General features: G+C 44.2%; 1 protein-coding gene across 3 annotated transcripts in view; it reads left to right on the forward strand.

Moving 5' to 3' along the window:
- BRWD1 (bromodomain and WD repeat domain containing 1) overlaps window positions 1-24,708 on the forward strand; it is a 3,236,587-nt gene that overhangs the window by 2,307,159 nt on the left and 904,720 nt on the right. For all 3 annotated transcript variants that reach the window (XM_069636064.1, XM_069636066.1, XM_069636065.1), the window contains one exon: window positions 15,641-15,761. In XM_069636064.1, the coding sequence (XP_069492165.1) occupies window positions 15,641-15,761 (121 nt within the window). The remainder of the gene's footprint in view (window positions 1-15,640; window positions 15,762-24,708) is intronic.

Genomic DNA, 24,708 nt, shown 5'->3' on the forward strand with positions numbered 1-24,708 from the left:
CTCAATATGTGACCGGTCGAGAGGTGACGGTACGCAAAGCAATGCGCTTGCTAGGCATGATGGCGTTGTGTATTTATTTGGTACCTCACGCGCGCCTGCGCATGCGCCCAATGCAAGAGTGGCTCAACAGCCAGTGGTGTCAGGCCAGCGGACTATGGGACGATCTAGTGGTGGTCTCGCAGGCCTTGGTTCTCTCGCTACGGTGGTGGACAAAGGAAAGCCTGGAAAGAGGGAAACCCTTTGCCACACCCGCGGCGGAAGCCACTCTAACCACAGACGCATCCCTCACAGGATGGGGGGCTCACCTATCCCATCAGACTGCTCACGGAGTGTGGACCCCGAACGTAGCATCCGAACAAATAAATCTACTGGAGCTACTAGCTGTGTTCAAGGCGCTAAAAGCCTTCCAGCAACACCTACAAGGCAAAACAGTGATGGTCCTTACAGACAGCACCACAGCCATGTACTACATCAACAAGCAGGGGGGCACCCACTCTCCAGGACTGTCCAAACTGGCCCAAAATATATGGAAGTGGGCTCTCAAACAAAACATGTTCCTACTGTCACAACATGTACCAGGGGAACTGAATCTGCTGGCAGACAAACTCAGCAGAGATTTCCCCCTGCCCAAAGAGTACGAATGGCGACTGCACGAAGACATCGTCTTCGACGTCTTCACACAATGGGGATTCCCAGAAATAGACCTGTTCGCAACCCTGGAGAACTCACAATGCCAAAGTTACGCCTTCAGGTACCCCCAGAACCAATCCAAGGGGAACGGTCTGTCGATGCAATGGTCAGGGAAATTTGTTTACGCTTTTCCCCCGACTCCCCTTCTCAACAAGGTGGTGCACAAGATGCACCAGGAACAAGTGACCATGATACTGGTGGCCCCAATGTGGGCCCGACAGCCATGGTTCGCTCACTTGATGGAGATGTCTCTAACTCCCCCAGTGAAACTCCCCTGCCCGTACAACATGCTGTCACAAGACAAGGGCAGGACTCTGCATCCATGCCCCCAGAACATGAACTTAGCAGCCTGGCTCCTGAGATCATAGAATTTGGACATCTACAGCTCCCGCAGAGATGCATGGACATCCTCAGGGAAGCCAGAAAACCTAACACTCGCCACTGCTATTCTAGCAAGTGGAAGAGATTTGTCATCTGGTGCAGAGGAAAGAGCATCAACCCGATTGACTGCTCTCCCACACATATTGTTCTATACCTGACCCATTTATTGGATTCAGGTCTAATGTTCAATTCCATTAAAGTCCACCTAGCGGCACTTTCTGCATACGCCAATTCCCAACTCAAAGTGTCGTGGTTGAAGATCCCTGTTATAAAGGCCTTCATGGAGGGAGTAAAGAGAATACACCCCCCAATAGCTGACCCAGCTCCCGGATGGGACCTTAACGTGGTACTTACCAGACTCATGGGCTCACCATTTGAACCCATTCACAAAGCATCTCTTAAAGACCTCACTCTTAAGACTGCTTTTCTAATAGCTATCACCTCCATCAGGAGAGTAAGTGAACTACAGGCTCTTTCTGTTCTAGACCCCTTCGTTACAGTTCACAGAGATAAGGTGGTTCTACGCATGCACCCAAGGTTTGCTCCGAAATTCATCTCGAAATTCCACGTAAACCAGTCTATAGAACTACCAACGTTCTTTCAAAATCCTTCCAACTTGGGAGAAAAAAGTCTGCACACACTAGATGTGCGCAGAGCGGTCATGTTCTACATGGAAAGAACCAGACCACTGAGGAAGACTAATCAGTTCTTCGTCTCGGTGGCAGCAGGAAGAGAAGGGGATGCAGTTTCAAAGTCCACTATTTCTAGATGGATTGTTCAATGCATCACTCTCTGCTATACTCTTGCTAAGAGAGAACTGCCCTTTAAGCCAAGAGCACACTCTACTCGAGGCACGGGGCGTCCATAGCATTCATTGCAAATGTTCCCCTTGAGTCCCTCTGCAAAGCGGCTACCTGGAGTTCTGTGCACACCTTTACAAAACACTACTGTCTAGATGCACTCTCGAGATCAGACTCCCAGGTGGGTCAGGCAGTACTAAGACATCTTTTCTCTACTGTTCCTTCTCATAACCCACCGCCAACTCCGGGTACTGCTCGCTAGTCTATGCACAGCATGTGATTCTAAGCAGATTAACAAACATCAGAAGACAATGCATTACTTACCGTAAAAGCATTTCTGATGGTTGTATCTGCTTAGATTCACATGCGCCCACCCTTCCTCCCCGCTCGGATGGAAGGAACATAGACTTCCTTTTATATCTCTTTTCTGTACTCACTCACGTCTAGAAGGCTCCCTCAGGGCAGAAAAATACAAACAGAGGGACCTCGACCCGTGAGGGATTGTGGGTACAACGCACGTCACTATAGGGATAGTGTTTCAGACACGCCTTGTCGACGTCCCTTTTCGACTACGAAAAACAAAATGCAATACTCCGCAGTGACCACTGGATGTCGGACCTATGCACAGCATGTGAATCTAACCAGATATAACCATCAGAAATGCTTTTACGGTAAGTAATGCATTGCCATCTAAATGCTTTCTGTAAAAGAAAGCAAACAATCTGAGGATTGTGGGACTTTGGAGGCGTCCCAATGCTTCGAAGGAGGAAAAGACAGACATTTTTTATTTTCTCAGCAACCCTCAAGGAATGGGATTGTTAGCTTCAAGAAACCGTTTATGACAAGTAAAGATTGAAATCCTTAACATAGTATCAAGGGGGAGAGTAATATTCAAGTGTGAAAAAGGGCATTTGAAGACCGAAAAACAAGTCTGTGTAAATTGGGACATACAGAAGCCTTGCTGAGGGTAGTGTACAAAGCCCTCTCCTTTTAGTTGGGTGTTTTCTAAAGTGGACGGCCCAGTTATTTGGATGGGAATCAGATTAAAGTACTTTAACATACATCCTTGGTTTTTGTTTTGCTAGGTAGGGAACTTCCCTCATAGAAATAGGGCAAGTTAGGGAGTTTGATCTTTTTATTTTGAATAAAACAGAACCATGAGTCATCGTCTGCATCCTTCTTTTGGTTTGCCACAGCGCCCTTTAAACTTGCTCAACCGTACAGTGATTTTCCTGTTTGCCATAATTTCCGTGAGGTGGTTGACTGAGCGTCAGGATCTTTCTCTCAGACCCCTTGTCTTTTCTAAGGAAATGGTGATGCTCAGTCCATTCTTTCTTCCTAATGTCTTATTTGACTGTTTCCAGAAGGACACACATTCTGGTCCTCTATACTTTGTCTCCTCCTAAGACGAGAGTTTTCATCACCTGGAACCCATTATAACTTTGTCCCTCAGATGACAGACATTCAGAAAGATGACCTGCTCTTTGTTAGCTTTTCTGGAACTTCGGCTGGCATGGCTGTTGCCAAGCAGACCCTGTCCAGGTGGATCACTTTTCATTTCGAGCGATACGATCTGCCCAACAAGGTGATGCATGAGAGTCTCCAGGCTCATTCTACCAACGACCTAGCAATTACTTCTGCTTTGCAGAGGGGTGTTCCAGTTGTGCCCATATTTGAAACGACTAAGTGTGCTCCTCTGGACATGTTCATCAAGCATTACTGCCTGGTTTCCTTCCCGTGTCAGGACTCCGGCTTTAGTTGTGCGATGCTCGAGATTTTACTAATATTGGTGGTGGTTGCTCGCTTGCATCCTTTCTCCATTTTCTGTACTTTTTTGGGAGTCTTAATGAGATGACAAATCTGTGGGAGAAAGGCATCCATTAGAAGAACACATTATTCCTCTTCGATAATGTTCTTTTCAGATGAATTGGTCCTTACTCAGATTATGGTATGTAGTCGGCTCGATATATGCAATCTATGACATCTGATCGGAAGTCAGGGGACCCAGCAACTCTGAGTGGAGCTGGGCCAGATCTACAGTGTCCCCGCTGCTGGCTGAAAACAATTTTGAAGCTAGACTAACATGAAGGTTTAACTTATCAGAAAGAATATTACGGAAGGTAAGTAGTTTGGAAGCAATTTCCACTTCCAGGAAGGTATCCTGAGCTACAGGCTGTTTGTTGGATTGACTTGATTTTTGTATTTATACCGCGCATATCCCAGAAGGGAGCCTGGCAGCAAGCTGCACCTGGGCGCAGATGGAATTATGAGGTTTAGCTGTTCGTTTTTTTCAGAAGTACACAATCACCTCAGTGAGAATGTTCTTTTTCCCAAAGGTTGCCTCTCCAATTCATATTCACCAAAAGATTCAATTGTGTCTTTTCTCTACCCATTCTTTCAAAGATGAAAGAGCCAGTCTATATGTTGGACCCTAAAAGCACCTTTATTATTTTTGATGCCTGAACAAAGGACTTCCACCCGGAAGATCAGTTGTGTGTCATGTTTGCACTCCCAAGGAAAGGGATGTCTGTGACTAACCAAATATTCTCCAGCTGGATTGTTCTATGTGTCAAAACTTGCTTTGTCTTGGCTCATATGTACACAGGGGTTTACTGTCTTGATTGTTCAGCTAGCAAGGATGTACATGTGGGATGGTCGCTGTTGCTGAACTTCCTAGTGTAGTGTGGATCTCCCCCCCCTTCCTGTAGATTCCTCATCAACCATCCCAACTTTTTGTCAATTGGAGTGTGGGAGGCAGAATTTCAGTTCTAGAGTTCGCCAGCACCTGTGATTGGAGGAAATCTGGTGTCCTTGCATTTTTAACACCAGAATAAAGAAACGGGTAATAGGGTATGTGCAGCTCTTTGTATGTAGTAAGCGTATCCTTCCGCTACAAAGGGTGCTACCAACACAATGGCAGAATTTGTGCTGGACTCGCTGTTAGGGAATTTTCCTAAAGTCCACCTATGGTAGGACTGAAGAAGACTCACTCTTAGTTGTATAGGGCTCCAATTCTTCGTTTGGCCTGAACTACCCAAAAGGTTTGGTAGCAACGGATGAGCAGCCAGGCTTAGTCTAGGAGGGAGGGGGGCTGTAGTTGAGTACAAAGACCTTTGAGCACACTTAATGGTCCAGGAAAAACATACACACACTGTAGGATTATCAAAAATAGACTTATTTATTATGTATTCTAAGGCAATGTTAAAATCAAGACCGTTCTGGTAAGTAAAAATAGTTCACACAAATGTATGGTTAATAGGCATTTGCTGTTGCAATAGTCGGTTTCAGTAGTCAATTGTAGATGAATTACAGGTAAGTGTAAGAGTAGCTTTAAGTTAGCAAATCATTCATCAACCAACATTTACTTCATTAGCAAGACTGGTAGGTTAAAAACATTAGGGACAGCCTTTTATTTAGACACCTAACCCTATCTGGGAGATGAGTCTCAAAAAATCAGATGGGGACACTGACCAGTGTCCCTTGTGCGGGAGATCAAAGGAAGGCAGACACTGTCAACTTTGTCAAATTGCAGACAGAGCGTTTTTGTAACAAGGAAGTTGTGGAATTGTATTCAAAGGGTTCAGGAGTTTAAGTAGGACATCTGATGGATTTCAGCTCTAGGACGTATGTCCTTGGGCCTGGGAGAACACGGTTTGGTCGTTCACCCCAACGTGGCTCGAGAATCTCAGGAGGAGCGAACAGCAGCACAAGAACTGCTAGCGAAGTACCAAGGAGTTAGACAGTACCTTCTATGATGAAGAAGAACGATGTCACTGGCATGTTCCCAAAGTAAGACAGCAGCTCCGGTTTGGGTGTTTGGCCTTGGCAGCTGGATGAAGAGCATTTGGCGGGAGCATACGGTCAGACTCGGTCACAGGGATGCCCAGCAGATGATCTTCGCAGCACTTGGTTGTGGAGGCTCGACACAGGCTTTGTAGCGGCAGTGGTTGTCACCAAGCAGACTTTTGTCCTTCTCTCTGGACTTCTGTGACCAAGATGGAGTCTCTGTAGGCCCAGAAAGATGCCCACAAATTTGCAGCCGGAACTGCGCTTGACGATACGATGTACAGCAGCAGTGCCAGAGTTCCCAGAGTATTCAGGTTTTGCAGGCTTGGAAAGTCGCAGCACTTCGTGGAAAGGCTCAAACTGCAGACTGGTTTTGCCCACCAATCCAAGGGAGGAGGTAATCCGGTCTGGATCTTCCCTTTCACACACAAGATAGGGCTGGAGCAGCAGCAGTCACTGTCGACTTTGCGGTAGCTGGAGCTACCTGAAGAAATCCTTTCTTCTTCTTTGGAATGATTCTCCCAGTGGTCGACTCTGGTTTCAGCATCAAGACCCTCGCCTTTTATACAGGTACCCAGCCAATCAGCATGCATGCAACATTCAAGGTGTGGGTGGTGACTGCCCAAGGGGACAGCCAAGCACCCAGTTAGAACTGGATAGAATCAGACACACTGGAGGACAAATACCCTAAGGAGTTCGGTCTCCTCCCAGACACACTGGCGCTTCAGGGCGGGTTTACCAGTGGGAGCCTATCGAAGACTAAGGAGTACTTCCCCCACCCAGGTTAGCAGAGGAAGGCTCAAGAAAGGTCAAGCCATTGTTAATTTGCGACAAAAGAAGACGGACGCCATTGTAGGTCAATGGGGACCCATGTGTCCTTTACCACAGCTGCAACAGCAGCTTATGTGTAAAAATCACGGAAAGTTGGTAGTAAATAACCACTGCCACCAGTCACTCAGATGGACTTTCCACTGTATCTAGGAAGTTACAGGAGAAGTGAGAAAAGGGATACAGTGTGTCCCCTCGGCACTCCACATAAAATGGGGTGTGCTGATCTCCCAAAAGAAAAGCATAGCATAGGTATGATAAAAAGTGTCCCCCCTATGCTGGTAACATTAAGTTAGGGAACAAAAAGGGGAGTTCCAACCACAGATATACTTATTGACACTATCCTTAGGTCGGGGTTTCTGAATGTTTTTGTTCTAATTATTTCCAAGTTGGGCTTCAACTAGTAAGCCAAGTATCTTAACGAGTACACAATCGCGTCACCAAGAGTGACAAAATAAGGCACAAATCCCTTATTCGTATAGTAATTGTTATATTGTTCTATTTATTGATTGTACGTATTGTTCTTTTTTTTTTAAATTGAAAGGGTCTTCCACAGGACTGTTGACTCCATCGATTGCAGTCTTAGTTTGTGTCTTATTGTCGAGACAGGGAGGCAATCTGGGAGCCCGAGTACCCTTCTCCAGAAAAAAGCCTCTAACACATCCCATGTTTTCCAATGGAGGTTTAGCAGGGATTCTGCTCCATATGTTAAGCTTGCCACAACCTTTTGTTTGTAAAATGTGATTACTGGCAGCATTGAGAAGGATCCGTAACGTTGGTGGAGAGCTCGAGCTTGGTTAGTTAGTTTTATCAGCTTTGCTTTGATGGAATCTAATTGCCCTTGCTCATTGATGTTCTTATTGATTTGTACCCCCAGGTAGACTGTTGAGTCCACTATTTCCAGTGGTTGGTTGTCCAATGACCAGGTGAACCCCTTTTTCTGATTTCTGGCTCTGGATCCACACGCCGACTGCATTATTAAGATCATGGATTTTTTTACGTTGACCTTCAGGTGATTTTGATTTAAGTAGGACTTAAATTCCACAATTCGTCTTTGCAGACCTATGGGGGTTTGATCCACAAATACAACGTCGTCTGCGTACGCCATCCATGAAAGGGCTTCGTCCTGAAATACTGGAGGAAATGCACGGATTTGGTCCTGGGATTCTTTCATATCTGTTAGGTACAGAACGAACAGGAAAGGTGCCAGTGCACACCCTTGCTTTATGCCCTTAGATGTTGGGATTTTCTCTGTCAGGTCTCCTTGTTTTGAGACAACTATCTGAACTGAAGTGTTGGTATATAGTTCCTGAATTGCCTCAAGCAGATCCTGCGGACAGTTCCCCTTCCTTAGTTTGGCCCATAGGAGTTCTCTGCAGATCCCATCGAAGGCCTGTTCGAGGTCGACGAAACCCAGGTATATGTTCCTCTTTTGTTTTAATGCTCGTAGCTTGAGTATATTCAGGATGAATAGATTCAATGATGTTCCCACGCCGCTCATGAATGCTGTTTGTCTCTTATCAAGGATCCCTGTCCTTATTGCCCAGTTTTTGAAATCTCTCAGCAAGATGGAACAGAACAGTTTTCCTATGCAGTCGAGTAGGGCGATAGGCCTATAGTTCCTCGGGTTATTGCAATCTCCTTTCTTATATATAGGTAGTATTAGGACCTCCTTCCGGGATTGGGGTATTGATCTTGTTGTTAAGATCTGCTGTAATAGTATTAAGATGAAATCTGCCCACTCTTCCTTGTTTTCCTTGAGCATACAGTTAGAGATGCCGTCCGGGCCAGCCGCTCGAGATGAACTCAACTTTTGTATCCTTATTAGGATATCTTCCCTGTCAATGTCAGTTAACCATTTGTTTCCTGATCTTTGCTCGGTCTTAATAGGGTCTTTCTCCTGAAAGAGATCTGTATAAAACTTCACCCAATCCTCCTTTTACACATTACTAGATGTCGGTGCAGTCTGGAGTTCTCCCCCTTTATTGATTATCTCCCATAAGGACCTTGACTTTGATGTGGTTCTTGCTGCCATCATTTTTTCAGCATCTAATTGTGTTCTCCACATCCTGGTGCAATCTAGCCAGCTTTTATAAGCCTGTTAGCAAAGTCGTATAAGTTCCTCTTTATTAGTGTGGGAGCTTTTCCACAGGTGTCTCAGTTCTGTACGATGTTCTCTTTGTTTCACCACCAAGATTTTGTTGTATGCATGTTTCCTTATCACCTCTTGTTTTTTATTAGGACCAGTCTTGATCTCAAACTCCTTCAAAAGAAAACCGTATTCCACTATTTCTTGGTTTTCTTCGACCTTATGTTTCAATCGCTCTACTAGTAGGTGGATAGAGCTCGCTTTGATTTTTAGCCTTGTGCGTCCGCCCGATAATACCAATTCGGGTAAGTTTCGGTACTGCGGCTCTTCCGTTCAATTTCAAGCAGAGCGTGATCGCTAACCATCTGTTGGACTACTTTGAAGGAGTTTATCCAGGGTAAGGTGTTTCTGGCAACAAAACAGTAGTCCAGGCAAGCAGCCCTCGAGTTCGCTGTCCAGGTGTTTGATCCTGGAAGGTCCCCTACTGTTTGACCGTTCAACATGGACATCTCCCTGGTGTCCATTTCTGCGAGCCAGAGTTTTTCATTAGGCGGTGGAGTCTGTCTTCTTTTCAGCAGGCCCTTTTTATCCAGCAGTTTAATGTTTAGGTCCCCGCATAAGATGATCAGTTGGCCCTCAACTTCTAACATTGCTGCATCAATAGCCATCATTATCTCTGCTAGATATTTACTTGTGGCTATTTCTGAGGGGTTCCACTATGTGTTTATTAGGAGTCTCCTTTCATTTCTACCTCTGTTTTTCACCAGTTTGAGTGTCTGTAGAAACGGATTCGGAGTTTGATGTTGTAGTACTTGCAATTGACAATCCTCCTTCACTAGGGTTACCAGCCCTGCCCGAGGTCTTCCTAAGGGTCCTTTCTGTGCCGGATTTATGTAGACTTGGTAGCCTTCACACACCAAAGTTCTTCTGATCCAGCTCTCTAGTATACAAATTAATTCATATTTCACTAGGAAATTACTCTCTCCCGAGTAGAGATGTCCGAATCCCCGTGTGTTCCATGATGCCAATAGAGGTTTGTTCCTTTTCCACTGCAACTTATCTATTGTCTCTTTTTTTCTGATATGATGGTGGGGTTTCTTCTTCTTGTTTCCACTTCTTTCAGTGTCTGAGTGCCGATTCCTGTCCCTTTTTCCCTCTGATTTGAATTATCAATAGTGAATCTCAGTTTTGTTAATTGATTCTCTGTGGCCTTTCGGTAGTTATTTATTTTGCTCGTTGGATCTGAGCAACGATCCCTTGTCTCCTCCTGATGTTGTCTGGCACTTGACTTTTGTATTGACCCTCCTTCCTGCCTTGTGTTTGCGGCTTTCCTTTCAGAGGTTTTCATTATTTTTTCCACTCTCACTGTAGGAGGTCTGACGGTCTTTACCTCTCGCTGATCACTTTTTTTTTCCTGGGTCATCGAGTCTATAGCCCCAGGACTCAAGGTTATACCTTACCCCCACAGACTTTCTTTCAATTTACTTGTCCTCAGGTGTAGTAGGACCACATCCGGCTTTTTTTCATCAATGAACTCGACTATTGCCACGTCATCACTATGGATTCTCAAGGTTGATGGTAGGTCTTTAAGTAATGCCATCACCCTAGCCCTGTTCAACACGATCCGTTTTCTGTCACTCCACATCCGTTCCAATCTCAATGTATGAAATTGACCATATGTACCCACAGTCTCCCGTTCATCTCCTTGCTGGCTTTTTTTTGTTTGCTTTTCTCGATTCCTATATCTCGGAGTTTTTCTCTCTTGTGAATACCGCTGATTGACTGGACTTGTTTGAAGTCTTTCATTTCGCCTGACTTCCAGCTGTTTTAATAACTCGAGGTTTTTTGTTGCGTTGTTGGGGCTCCTTTTCCTGTCTGTTATAGTTAATCGAGGATCTTTGGCTATGGTGTCTCTCTTCTTTTCTTTACGATCATTAGATCTTTCGTCACAAAATTCGTGGGGAGATTTCCCTCTCCCATTGGATCTATTTCCTTGGTACCTGTAATTTGTCTTCCTTTTGACGCTTCCTTTGTCATTTTTTTGGAAACTTTCTCGAGAGTCACACCTCCTGTGAGATCTGTTTTCTTGATACCTGTCCCGTGGGCTTCTTTTCTCATTTCGATGCTCCTCTTTCAGACGGTTGGTACCTTCAGATCTTTGGTTGTCCACTTCATTGTTTGTTATTTTTTCATTAGGTTTCTTTTTCCTTTGATCTTCGTGTCTTTTCGATTTTTTTTTTTTTTTTTTCCCATCGGGGCAGAGTCTAATTGGTTGTCTATTGCTTGCCATTCAGATAAGCTGATGTTATCCCACAGCTCATCCTCCTTGAGTTCTTCAGCCGTTTCTATGAGGTCACTCAAGCAGACACTTGTGTCCAAATCTTTTTCATTCTGTTTAATAGCAGTTTTCCCCTTTGATGGTCCTGACAGGCTTATTTCTCTCCTCAGCTTCTTAGGTAGGGGTTCATCCATCTCCTCAATAGGCAGTTTGATGTTCCTTAAGAATGCTCTGGATCTGTTTGCTTTACGCTTTTGAGCTTGATTTTTTGCTTTCTTTTGACTTATTCCTTTCTTGTCTTGGAAAGGATCTTCTGGGCAAATGCTCCTTTTTTCTGTTTGATGCGTAAGTTCTTTGAAAATCGCATACGTTGATTTCTTTTCCTCGTCATCTATTATCAACAGGCAGTTTGAATTATTGGGTCTAGCTGTCTTTAAGCCCTTCCTTAGTACTAGTGGGCCGTCTGTTTTTTTCTTTACATTGATCACTTCAGGATGTTTCCTCCTTGATGCTTCCGAGTCCTGGTCCCTTTCAGAATTTCGTTTGGGATCTGTTTTCAAGGAGGACTGCTGGTTTTGCTTCCTTATCCACTTATGATCCTAAAGTATGGCTTCCATCAAGAGTTGCTTATCGTTGGATTCCTGGTGCGCCAAGTCGCACAGGCGATTTTGCCACTGGTGTGACAAATCAGACTTTTTTTTGCAATCTCATATCCAGTTGCTTCGTGAAGATTACTATTTCACCCATTCCTTCCTCAGTTTTTAATGCTAAGGTATGTAGTAGCTGCAAGTTTTCGTTCATGTACTCATAAAATTTCAGAAACGGGGCACGTGTGATGTTTAAAGATGCCATCATCACATTCTGAATATGAACCATGTCGTCCCTTTTTCCCTTGCAGTATAGATCACTTATTTTTTCCATGGAGATGTCATCAATACTCATAGACTGTGTCATTTTCAACGGCCCCTGCGGAGCTTTGCTTCTGTAATCCGCTTGTCTGAGACCTGGATTTTGCTGTGAATTTCCCCCTCTTTGTGAGGTATTAGAATCCAATTGGTCTGTTAGGTCCACATCATCATTAAGCGCCGCCAGTTTATCCTTAATGAATGATAGACTTCTCCTTTTCTCCCTTACTATTTTATCAGTAAGGTTTGAAATGTCCAGAATTAATTTCGAAGCGAGGTTTGAGTTACTAAGCGTTTCGTGGGTCGTGCCGTTACAGCCACTTTGGGGGAAAATGGCCGGCAAGTGACCAGACCTCTGCTCGCTACAATCTCCGAGACTTCGGTCTGAGTCATTAAAAGTATTTGCGTCGAACATTCTCTGCTCCTCATTTGGACGTGGGGATTCCCCCCAGCTTGGTAGTATACTGTGGGTGGCCGCTTTTATCTGGGGCATCTCTTTCTCAGTAATAGAGGGTACTGTGATCGCCCCCTTCTGAGTTGGTGTTTTATCCCGAGGGATTCCTGCTTCCCCTGCTTTGGGACAGGCAACTCCCGCCCCTGATGTGTCTTTTTGGTCAACCCCCTCCTCTGCTGTAATTGGATCAGATGTTTCGACCCCTTTCACCCCGACTCCCAGCGCCTGCTCTAGTGGAGCCTCCCGCTCTGATTGTTCAATAGTCAGGTTCTCCTCGATTATGCCGGGCATCTCCCCAAACAAGTTCTTCCCCACTGAGCATCTTCGAGTGGATAGGCTCAATCAGGGCCACCTCAGTCTCCTGGGGCCTCTGGAGGTTTATTTTATCCCCTTGTTCGTTTGGCAGAGTTAGCTGATTTGCCACTGCCTGGCCCTTTTCCACTCTAGGAGGGGTCTGATCTTGGGCGGCTCTGACCCCGCTAGTTATTTGGCCTAGTTCTCCGTCTTCAGGTGCTACGACCATAGGGGCAGGATCTTCCCTGGCCATTTCTGCCACCAGGGGCTGGTCGTGCCCTGGGACTATTTTTTCAGGAAAGCCAGGCGGCTTTGTCTCCAAGGCAACACGCCTTTATTGAGGCCTCCCGTAGTTGGTGAATGGGCCCCTGCAGGAACCGGATAGGAAGCAACCCGCTGCCTTACCTGCTGTTGGGTTTTCACCCTTTCTTCCGCCCCAGGATCTGAGATGTCACTTTTCAGGCGTCCCATCGTCGTGCAGCTCCTCTCTGTTTACACCAGGGGAGAGGGAAACTCAATCTCCTGGTCGGGTGGTCCTCTCCGCTGCACCGCTGAAAACTATGTTTGTCTGAATGGGCTTGCGTGACCACCGGCCGCAGAGTAGGGTCACAGCCACAGCAAGTAGCCAAACAGCACAACAGCCAGGCGATGCCCTTTGCGCGCTCGGGCTTAGCACCGCAAGGGTGTCTGGGTAGGGGCTTTATAGCACTCCTTCCTGTGGGAGTAGCAGGGGGCGGGTAGTGGGCGGGGCCAGGCCGCGCTACGCGCAATGGAGTTCTCTTTTTCCTGCCTTCCTCACGCCCACGTTCACATGCCTCCAGGCGTCCTCTTCGGGAGTCCAACAGCTGACAGGCTGCAACACGGAGTACGGGATAGCAGCCACAGCACAACAGCCAGACGATGCCCTTTGCGCCCTCGGGCTTAGCATATTATTAATATCGACTCAAAGAAATGGAGAGTGCGAGGTAGGTCTGATTTGTCGAACCTCAGGTAGCTGTGCTTTGAGAGCTGGGAAGATCAAAACAGGATGTGGATTGAATTCAACGAACAGAGGACCAAAACCCTTGGTGGTCCCGCCAAGATCTAACTCAGCCTAGTTCCTCAATCCTCAAAAACATTTAGGCACAGAGTTTACCCAGGTTACTAAACAACCTTTGTTAATAATGTAGGGACCAAACATTTGGCCACTATTTCTCTAACTGTGCTGTGCAAATGTCGAACAGTTTCTGGTATACAATGTAAATACTTTTTACTGTTTTTCTTTTTCTCTACATTTTGTATAATGAAACTTGCATCACTTAAATGATACTAACTCACTATGTGATTTTTGGACAACAACATTTTTTTCTTTTCTGCTATATTGTATTGATGTCCTTTTTGAAAAAAGTCTGATATTGTGTGTGATTTTAAAAAAAGAACAATACGTACAATCAATAAATAGAACAATATAATTATCACTATACGAATAAGGGATTTGTGCCTTATTTTGTCACACTTGGTGACGCAATTGTGTACTCATTAAGATACTTGGCTTATTAGTTGAAGCCCAACTTGGAAATAATTTGAACAAAAACATTCAGACACCGCGACCTAAGTATAGTGTCAATAAGTATATCTGTGGTTGGAACTCCTTTTTTGTTCCCTATTGTATAATAGCCCTCTCATCCTTCCACAATAGGGGCCATCCCTTCCGTTACTAGGTAACATTAAGTTAGCAGAGGAAAATAAACAGGAAAATAAAAGCAAACAAAAGTTTGGAGCACAGGGAGCTTCTGGCAACACTGCACAGAAGGTGCTGTGTGCTGCAATAGTAAAATACAGATGCCTCTAAAAAGATGAAAAGCAGGCTTCCCAGAGTCACAGAAAAAGAAAGAGTGAGTAAAAAGGTTACCACTCACCCAGGAGAGTCAGATAAAAACCCACAAGTCCAGCAAAAGTGTGCTGGGACTCGCTAAGTGGGTACAATTGCACACAAGATGCAAATTCTACCTAACACACGGTGTAAAATTGCAGCTATAAAAAAATCTCTAGAACATTCAGCACGTAGGTGTGATTTCAAGAACAGAATAATCTGTAGTAGGAATACTAGATCCATAAAAAACATTACTTTGAGTTATGATTGTATGCGCTTTCCATGCCAGCTTTGTTTTAATTTGACAAGACAAAGTTGTCTATTCATCATCACTTTATTTTGGTTGATACCAAAAAAGCGCATATTAAAATATTAGATAGCAATACAATTACACAGTGCAGTAGTAACAGGAATCCAATATTCCAACAATAAAATAACAAAATATTAAAATTGATATAAATTCTGTACTATCATCTACAAACCAAATAGTAGGCGGTCAGTAGAGCTTGTTTAACAGCATTGCTTAATGTCTTAAATAAATAAAAGCAATTTTGGTAATGTTAAACCTGGAGGATTACTGGGTTAATCCGAAGGGCATTACCGAAATAAGCAGGCAGGACATTATGGGTGTTTATTTGGATTATAGCAGGAATAAATGCATTGACAAGTGCATGAAACTAACAGGCTTTGCTTATCGGTTAATTAAGCAAAGTTGTCTGCTGGAAGAATGCATGCATCTTGTATTTAATCCATGGCAGAGAGCACTATTTATTAAGCTTTGCCTGGGCATTTAACTGATTTGCTAGAGTTAAGGCAAGTCTAAACAAAATAGTGTCTAATTGTTGCCCTTTGTGCCCAGGGTCTAACTGAGATGGTGCAGCATTTCCTCCTTTAGTGTCCTGCGAACGCAGATATCTGCAAGAAAACTAAGAACCTACTTTACCTATTATCTGTGAACAATGCTGAACAAATCAGTAAATTGGAAGATTCGGCTGATATCTTCGCAGTTTCGAGTTACTTGGCCAGGGCATGTTGGAGAAGAGAAAACATCTCTAAGCAATGCTGTTCAAGAAGTTGTCTATTGTCTCAAAGAAATACTTTTCAGCTTAGTTTTCTATGTAAAATAAAAATAAAACTGTTAATGCTGGATTTGATTTTACTTTGTGTCTTGTCGCTATACATCAGTGCTGAGATTTTTTGTATTTACAGTGGGTGTTTGTGTATAGGCAACACAAATGTATATAATGAATAAAAGACTTAATGAACTGTATTTTTTCTTACAGACATTGCTAAATCATTTGCTGGTCCAGTTGATCTATGTATTTATCCTACATATGGCATGGTGGTCGCATATCCAACAGATCTTGGTACAATTCGGATGAGACTAGTGAATCGGTTTTACAGGTCAGTTGGAAGAAAATAACGTTTTATGCCTTATTTTTATTTTTTGCTTTATGAAAAGATTGACTCTTTAATAGCACATTTTTTCTTTGTGGTTTTTCAGTAAGAAGAAATAGTATTTGAAAAGGCATTAGAATGATGTATGTCAAAGATAAAAAGAAATAAATTATGTAACATGTTATCTTGATTAATCTTTGTATCTTGCCACTGTAAGAAACCTGAGGGCGTCCTCCCTTCTTTCTCCCCAACTTCCTCTGCTCAGGTAGCCAGGGAAAGGCCATCACTTTTGGATCCCAGCCATAGCGGTGCATATGCGAGGGAGAATCTCCTGGGTGGAGGAGATTGGGGGAATGGAGGGAGGATGTCCTTAGGTGAGACACAGTATTCCCCAGTCCCTTTTTTAATGATGAACCTTCCATCCCGGAGGTTTTTATAGGGTCCTGTCAACAGACCCCCTTTCCCTCCTTTCAGAGTGACCAGCGGAAACAACACCCTTATTATAAAAGGTCTAGAAAGAGAACACCTCGAAAGGCCTCTCTCTGTATGCGCCAGGTAGAAATCCTTCAAAACACTGTTAATTACAAGACACCTCAAACATATACCAAACTAGAAAGGGACCACCTAGGTGGCCTATCCCCATATCATTTAGAGTATATCCCTTACACACACACACATAAGTATGCCTCTAAGTGTGGGACGAAGAAGAGTCAACTAGGAGTGATGCACAATGCTAGTCAATTTCGCCATTATGGTACTGAGATGAGGAAGATGCCTATGGATGCTCAGGCATGTCCAGTCAATTGGTGTAATGTTGCCAGGCAAACTGTTGGCACAGTTTCGCGCCTTGAAACACTTGCATATAGGCACGTTGTAAATGCCATATCATATCACTTGCAACCTGTTGAAAGGCCACAGGTGCTTAAAAGGAGGCCCAAGCAGCAAATCAAGTAGAACCTGCCTAGAGAGAAGGTGGCAGTTGTGGGGCAAGGAACAGGCTGTAGCAGGACCGGCAGAGAGGACGCTGTGTGTTGTCGGGGGAGAGGTACTGCAACCTGAGCGGGCGGTGAGAGGACCAGAGCCCCAGAAATTAACTGTGAAGCATGTTCCCAGCTGGGGAACACAGAAAACTCCCTACCGCCGTGGGATACATCAGAAGATTTCCCGATAGCGAGCACTGCTTGCTGGAGCGCCCGACGTGTACCCGGGAGTGAAGTGAATGACGGTGAACGACAAGATGCCCGGCGGAGCAGAGCAGCCCCGGTGAGTGAGAGACAGGGAACACTTGAACCGGGCTGCTCAGGGGCTGGAATTGGACTTCTAATGATTGCGAACGAATGGGAAAGTATAAGAACGGAGTATAGAACCCGAATGATGGCACAATGAATCTTGAGCAAGTTGTCTAGTATTTTGGGAAATAAAACGGCATATTTTGAATACTGAACTAAAGAGAAAAGATGGAAATCATTTGAAATGAGAGCACAAGTAGAAAGTGAATGATGTGCTATTATGAAAGTAGTGAAACTTGCCAAGAAGCATTTATGAACAAATTGAAAGCCTGTAGTGAAAACTGATGAATTACGGTTAAATTACACATATTCCTCCATCGCGACCCTAATAAGGAAACCAATTGCCCGAATCTTATGAAAATTATTTCTTGGAATGTCGCAGTCCTAGATTCCTTGCTCAAAGATCCTGACTTCATGGCATTTCTGGAGAAAGCATATATTTTACTACTGCAGGAAACTTGCTCCATGGATATGATTCAGATGAATAATTCTGAAGTCTCTAGCCCGAAGGCATCTCCCACTTTACGAGGCAGGAAACGTGGCGCCTTACAACATGTATACGGATTTCCCAGAAGGTCAAAAAGTCGAGTCTGTTCTTAACCTTGTTAACATTGTTGATTGTAGAGCTTGAACTGTTTGATGGCACCTTGTAGTTTATAGTTAACTTGTATAATGCAACAAGTTTTAACGATAACAGTATGTCCATGATGAGGCTGTTGGATGTTTTGTATGCAACAAGAAATTGTAATACTTCCTTTGGGAGCTAGGCTCCTCCTGGGCAGTGATTTTAATTTGAAACTGGGTAACTGTGTAGATACTGTTGAAGGAGTGGTAGGCGAGAATATGGCATTCAGCATTCGCCCATCAATACTTATTGACTCCCGGGCAGACTGTCGGGGGGGGAAAGACATTTATGGATATACTCATTGAAATGGGATTTGGGCAAGTGAATGGAAGATTCCCATCTGCAGTCCCGGGGAAGTATGCCTTTTCGAATGCAGGTATAACTCAATTATTGATTATCTTAAACTAGACATTGAAAATCGGTTCAGGATCGAGCATTTTGAGGTAGTTCCCCAGGTCGAAAGCTACCACAACCCCTTAGTTTGATTCTGTTTTGGGGTGGAGTCACCTCTGAAAAACAAGGAGGGTTACGCATCTGCATGCAAAATGCTGGATTGTGGGCAGGTGGACTCTGATTCTCTGGTCCCCGGGTAATGCAGGCTATCTTGGATAGTTTAGAGGAGTTTTTCTATCCTGGGGTTACTGAGCAGGCCAAGTGGTCTGCTTGGACTAATATGATGAGGATTCTCAGTCGGGCATTTAAGCACTACCTGGCAGAACACAATGGTTGAATAGAGAATGCAAGCTGGCAAAACAAACTCTTTTAGTAGCGATTAAAAGACAACCGAGTGATCAAGAAGTGGTGGCCCAATGCTAGGGCTTTCTATTAAAAGACTTTGAATAACACCAAATAACATTTTGTTAGACAAGCCTGGTTAAAGCTAGAGAGGGCTGCAGCACTAGGTCACTTAAGGGAGTATTGGAGAGTTATTTCCGATGGATAATCTTTTAATGGAATTCCTCTGCAAAAATGTATAGACCCGGTGGATGAAAAAAAGTGGATTACACAATTGTTGTCACAGTATGGTAAACTCTGTGATGATGATATGAATAATCCAGACCCATTGATCAGAATATATCGGCCTGTAGCAACTTGTACGCCTCTGCGACGACCTGGGTGGTGTCAGTGGGCGATGTTACTAAAGTCTGTGTAGGGATGGCTAATGGCAAATCGGCGGGACCGGACTCAATACCAATCCAGTTCTTTAAAGACGAGATGGGGGACTGGGTTCTGTTATTCACTCTGATAATCAATATGATAATACAATGGAAGACTGTACCAAATTCATGGAGACAAGCAATCATAGTGTCGTTTTTTAAGAAAGGTGATCAAAGGGATCCAGCATGTTGCCACCCAAACATGTTAATCGACAATTCAGCAAAGTGGTTTGGACGACTATTATACGACAGGGTTATGGATTGGGTTACTGTTAGGAAAGTTTTGAATTGGGTTTTTTTCCAGCCCTTTAGGATGGGTTAGCAATACCTTAGAGATGGACAGTGGATGCAGAGTTTACTCATACATCAATGATAGACCCAACTCGGGTAGTTGGCAAAAGATACTGTTTTAATATCAATTATCTAAAACAGGTAGTACAACGGACATCAACAGACATCCCTCATCACGATCTCTCTCAAGACTTCTCAGAGCATTTCATAAAAAATTACATTCTTATAGTAAAACATCGTCATAGGTGACGTTTAATCTGCATATCACTAACGTCATCCTACGTGGCAAACTACAAAAAGCTAATGGCGAGTGTGATAGGTTCTACAAGGATCATCTAGGTATACAATCCATACTCATTTAGGGCAGTGTAAGAAAATGATTTGTTTCTTAACATCAGGTGGGGCAACTAAGCCCTTCCCTAAAATATGTCAGTATGAATGAATGTCACAAAATATATACAACGTCTAATTGGCTAGGCAACTATAGGACCCTTGATCATGCGGTCCTCTATCATTGGTCACATTCTAACCCCCGTCAGTATCTTCCCAACCTATGTTAGCAGCACGCAGGATAAGAGTACAGGTGCAGATGAGATAGTCTTAACCATAGCTTCCCACCAATTGGCATATCCATCCATCATCACCTCAGTGGTCCACTGTCAATTAGGTCTTTGAACTCGGCCTTGAACATGTTCTTTACTCTGGAGAATTCAGGGGAGTGAAGGCATGCTCTGCCTTTGCGTAGGTGTGACCATCCTGCTCATCCAACTTCTTCTCCCCACCTGACTAAAAACCACGAAATTGAGCTTTCAGTGTATTAAAAATGCTATTCTCTAATAGACCTCTGACGTCGTCTTGTTTTTTCCATGCCTTCTGAACAGGAGCTTCGTTCTTTCACACGATTTTTATCCAACGCCTGTAATTCACTTGTTTTCCAACTACGCCACACTCTGCCACTTTGAGAAAAAAAAGCCTTCCTTCTTTTGCTCAGCTCTGCTATTGTACGTAGTGGAAACATCCATCCTTTACTGACTCCAACATACACTCATATATGAATGGACATGTTGGCGCATGCCGCAATCTATTCACTATAAAGCTAGCCTTTAAGAATACTTAATCTGCTTGCGTTTCTTTGCATGTATATAAGTTATGTTATTTTGCATTTATATAGCGCTCTATATATCATTGGTATGACCTCAAAGCACTGTTAGGTTCAACGCCCTCGGGAACCGTAGTTCTGGTCAGTAGAGAGAGATATTGTCGTAGGGTGTGTGGGTGCACAAGATTAGTGTACAGCTGGTGTAATTGTCGTATGGTAGCTGCGTGCTAGCGTTTAGGTGTGGTGCTTGTTAGGCAGAATCCTGTGCATTTCCCTTAGGGAACACTGCAAAAAGATTAAGACTACAGGAGTAAGCAGTAAACCCAATTGATAGCAGTCTGCACCACCCAGATTTACCTGGTAGCTGTGGCTGAGCAGTCAGACTTCTCTCAAGAAGAGTAAGGCAGTATGTAGAGTATACACAATAGGGCTACAAACACAGTAGAGCAAACAAACACTGACCAGAGCTTTGTATCAAAAGTATAGAGTTATTTATTTAAAACACACTTTAGGCAATACACTAGCACTCTAAATCAAAAGCAAGTTAAAACCCAGTCAGATAAAATATACACACATCCCTTAATAACTATTAGACAAGTCAGAGTTAAAACACCACTATTTGTTAAGACTAGAAGTGATAGCTTAACTATGATGGCACTCCAATAGTTTGGTTAGAGGGAGAGAAAAAGGCAGAGCATAAGAGTAATACAGTCCCAACACATTTTAAGAGTTAGAGCAAGGGAATAAAGGCAGAATATACTGTAGAACCAACGTTCATAGGCCAGGCCCACTTTAAATGGAGCAAAGCGAAATGTGCCCAGGATCACACAGTTTAAGTTGCAAAAAAAGTATTTGCAGAGTGTTCAGAAGAGGTTGGTTTAGTTCAAGAAACAAAGTTAGAAGGTCTGGGGCCAACCCAGTATAGAAAGCCAAGGATTTAAGGGCCACCTTTAGCAATCTGTAGAAAGGGAGGCCAGGTAGGACACAGTACCTTAAGAGAGAGGAAGCTCCAGCGGTGACAGTTGTTCCTGGCAGTGGTTGTAGTTCGTTGTTCCGACCAGGGGAAGAGAGGATCTCGTCGAGGAGGAAACTTGGGGTCGTTGCACTGCCCAGGGATGAAACCAGCCGCGGAGTTCCCGATTAAAAGGTGCGGTCCTTTTATTCGCGGTCAAAGCGGTGAAGCTTGGCTATCCGGCCGCCGGGGTGCTTGGCACGGGTGATTCAACCAAGAGACGTCTTTGGAAGGCGAAAGAGACAAACTGGTTGGTCCCACCAGCTCAGGGGGAGAAGACTCGTCCAGCAGGAGATCTTCTCGTGTCATTGGGAAAGTGGCGAGTTTGTTGCAGCAGGGCTTCACCGTTGGTGTCGTCGTCGCAGGTCGGCTCAGCTTCTCCCTCTTCGGATTCTTTGGTCCTGTGGCGACGTCTGAAGTTCCAGTCCCCAAAGCCCTGCTTTTATGCAAAAAAAACCCCATTCATCAGTCCTAGCTGTCACTCAAACATGCTAAGCGGTGAGCCGGGCAGCTCACCACTGGGCCAATCACACAAGAGTGCGACTTGAGTTGCCGAGGTAACTCAGTCCAGGGTGCCTAAACCCCCCTCCCACACATCCTGTATACCCAGACAGTGGCACCACTTTTGGAGGCCTCTGTGTAGAAGCCCGCCAAAAAGTGGAACTTGGGTTGGAGTTACAGAGGCGAACACTAACGCCATTTTAAAACCGAGTCCTGGCGAAAAGACCCAACCGGGGAATAAATATTAAATAAATAACCCGGCCGTATCTTTAACATTGCACCAAAAAGTGGTGCGTTTAAAATGAATGGGAAAATCCCATAGTAAATATTCTTAAGGAATATTTTGCGTGGTAACCATTGCCACCAGCCAGAAACTCGACGAGGGGGGACTGCACAGTGCCCCGCGAAAAACAGTCCCAGGGGCAATATAATTACCCCTACCAGTACTTCGACAATATGATGGTTTGTACTGGTTCTGTTCACAATTTAAGACTAGTAAAGTCAATGGTGACTTCACATGCCCTGGGAGACAGTAGTTAGTCCCAGGGTATGGAGTCTATGTTTGGGGGTCACTATGACACTCCTGTGTTACTGCACTGAGGGTGCAGAGTAACACATACACAAAAACAGATGATACCCTATGGAGAAAAAACCCATAGCCCATAAGCACATACAAAGTCAAAGGATATCTCAAATCATGTCTAAGAGTGGGAGAAAAAGAGTCTCACTCTTAGCAGGAGAAAAAAAAATAAACCCCAAAAATCCAGCAAAGCTGCTGGGGGACTCACTAGGTTTGGGAAATTAGCATTTACAGAGAATTCTCTCTAACACATCCACTCTGCCCATTCCCTCTACTCTGTCCATACCATCCACTCTATTCATTACATCTATTCTATCCATTCCACTTTAGTCGTTCAATGTATTGTATCCACTCTACCCGTTCAGTCTATCTTGTTCAACCTATCCATTCATTTTAGTCCACCCGCGCTACCCATTCTGTACGTTCCATCCATTTTATGTATTCATTAATTCTGTCCACTACATCGGTTCAGTCCACTCCGTCCGTTCCATCTACTCCATACAATAAATCAATTCTATCTGCTCTATCCACTCTATCCATTTCTGTTCACGCTATCCATTCTTATTCATTCTATCCATTCCATCCTCTCTATCCTTTCCATCCACTCCATCCAAATTCCATTCATTCCATTACAATTCATTAATTCCATCTAGGTCCATCCATTTTATTCGCCCCATCCGCTCGATCCGTCCCATCCACTGCAACCGCTCGCTCCGCTACAACTGATTGATCCACTACTTCCACTCCATTTTATCCTATCCTGTCAGTAGGCTCGGAGGTCTTTGAACTCAAGGTAGATAGTCTCATTGTGTGTTTCATCATTGGGTTGTTGGGGGATTCATACGTATCTTTGGTTGTTTATAGGAACAGCCATGTTTATAATAATTTGCGGAATGACAAGTAGTCTTGGCTGTGACGGATGTGAGGTGGAAGCGAGTTCCACAAGGTAGGGCGGCTAAGAAGGAGGATCCTCTAATCCTGATGGAGTCGGTGGTTGGGATCACTAAAAGGAGGGTGGAGCTTTATCTTGGGGTGCAGGGTGGGAGGTAAGGTTTTAGCTTGTCTTGCAGGTATAGAGGGCCGGTCTTGTGGACTGCGCAGTGAATGATGGAGTGTTCTGAGAGCTGGAGATGTGTGGTCTCTTGGGCCTAGTGCTAGTAGCATTTTGGCTGCAGCGTTTTGCGCTCTTTGCAGTTTATTAAGGTTGTATGCCGGGACTCCAAGGTAAATGGGTTAGCATAGTCCAGTCTTGACATAACAATAGACATAACAGCGGCAAGTCTGTTCGGGAAGGAGAGGTGGGGAAAGATGCGTGCAAGAATTTTGAGACGGTAATGACAAGACTTAGATACGTTGTTGATTTGACGAGAGAGGTTTAGGTCAGAGTCCAGAGTGCATCCAAGGTTTTTTACTGTGGTGGAGGTGGTGGGCGTTGGCCCATGGATGGTGGCCATGGCAGTGGACAGGGGAGAAGCTCAGTGTTGCCGCACACCATGAAATAACTTGATATCTTCATTATTTCTGTAGCATAAATTTCTTCATCTTGATCCCAAGATGTCATTGATATCAATACTTTCTTGATGCCTTATAGAATTGTCTGCATTCTCTCCTCTTTGCATCTCTCCTCTACATGTCAACTTTTCTCTGTATGACGGTAATGGTGGTGATGATGTCCCCATTCTTGTTCATCATTTATTCGCTCTGTTTCTTCAGGGATTTCATTCAAACGACCATCATACTGTCTTGTATGCAAGTATGGTTTCCTCAATGGGAACCTTACTTCCCAGATTCTCCTAAGTATCAGTACTTTCACTGGTACCACATGTATCTCACACTTTGGCATCCCACATATAGGTGCTGCTAGATGGTTGAGGTGGGGGTACTTAGCTCCTTCTATACACTCCCCCCTCTGGGCAATTCATCGACCACTCTCCCCTCAGTCTTCATATCTAGACATCCTTTTCTGAAGAACTGTTTCTTTGTGACCAATCTCTTTGACTCCCTTCAGGCATCCAGCTGATTTCACATGCTGAGCTTTGTTCCAGTTCACGAGCATGCACTGTCCACTTGGACTGCCGTAAATTCATCTTCCCACATACTTCTTATGGTTCTTTGGATACAGGGATTTTGTTCCCTCAAGTGCATGGATACTGGCCTTCACAAAGTCTCTGATCTCATAATCTGTTAGGTCTTTGGCCTTCCATCCTGATTCAACATCGATCATCATCTTCATCCCTATGGCTTTATTTGTTGTCTTCTTACATTTTGTGACTATTATCCTGATCACACAGAATCCTAGCAATACTAACACAATCAGGGCTCCAAGTAACTTGGAACATATCTGCCATCCACTGTGGAACCCAAGAAAAAAGTGATCCAAACCAACTGTCATCTGCTAT

This window comes from Ambystoma mexicanum, chromosome 7p, assembly GCF_040938575.1.
Source record: "Ambystoma mexicanum isolate Mex_15411 chromosome 7p, UKY_AmexF1_1, whole genome shotgun sequence".
Classification (NCBI taxonomy): domain Eukaryota; kingdom Metazoa; phylum Chordata; class Amphibia; order Caudata; family Ambystomatidae; genus Ambystoma; species Ambystoma mexicanum.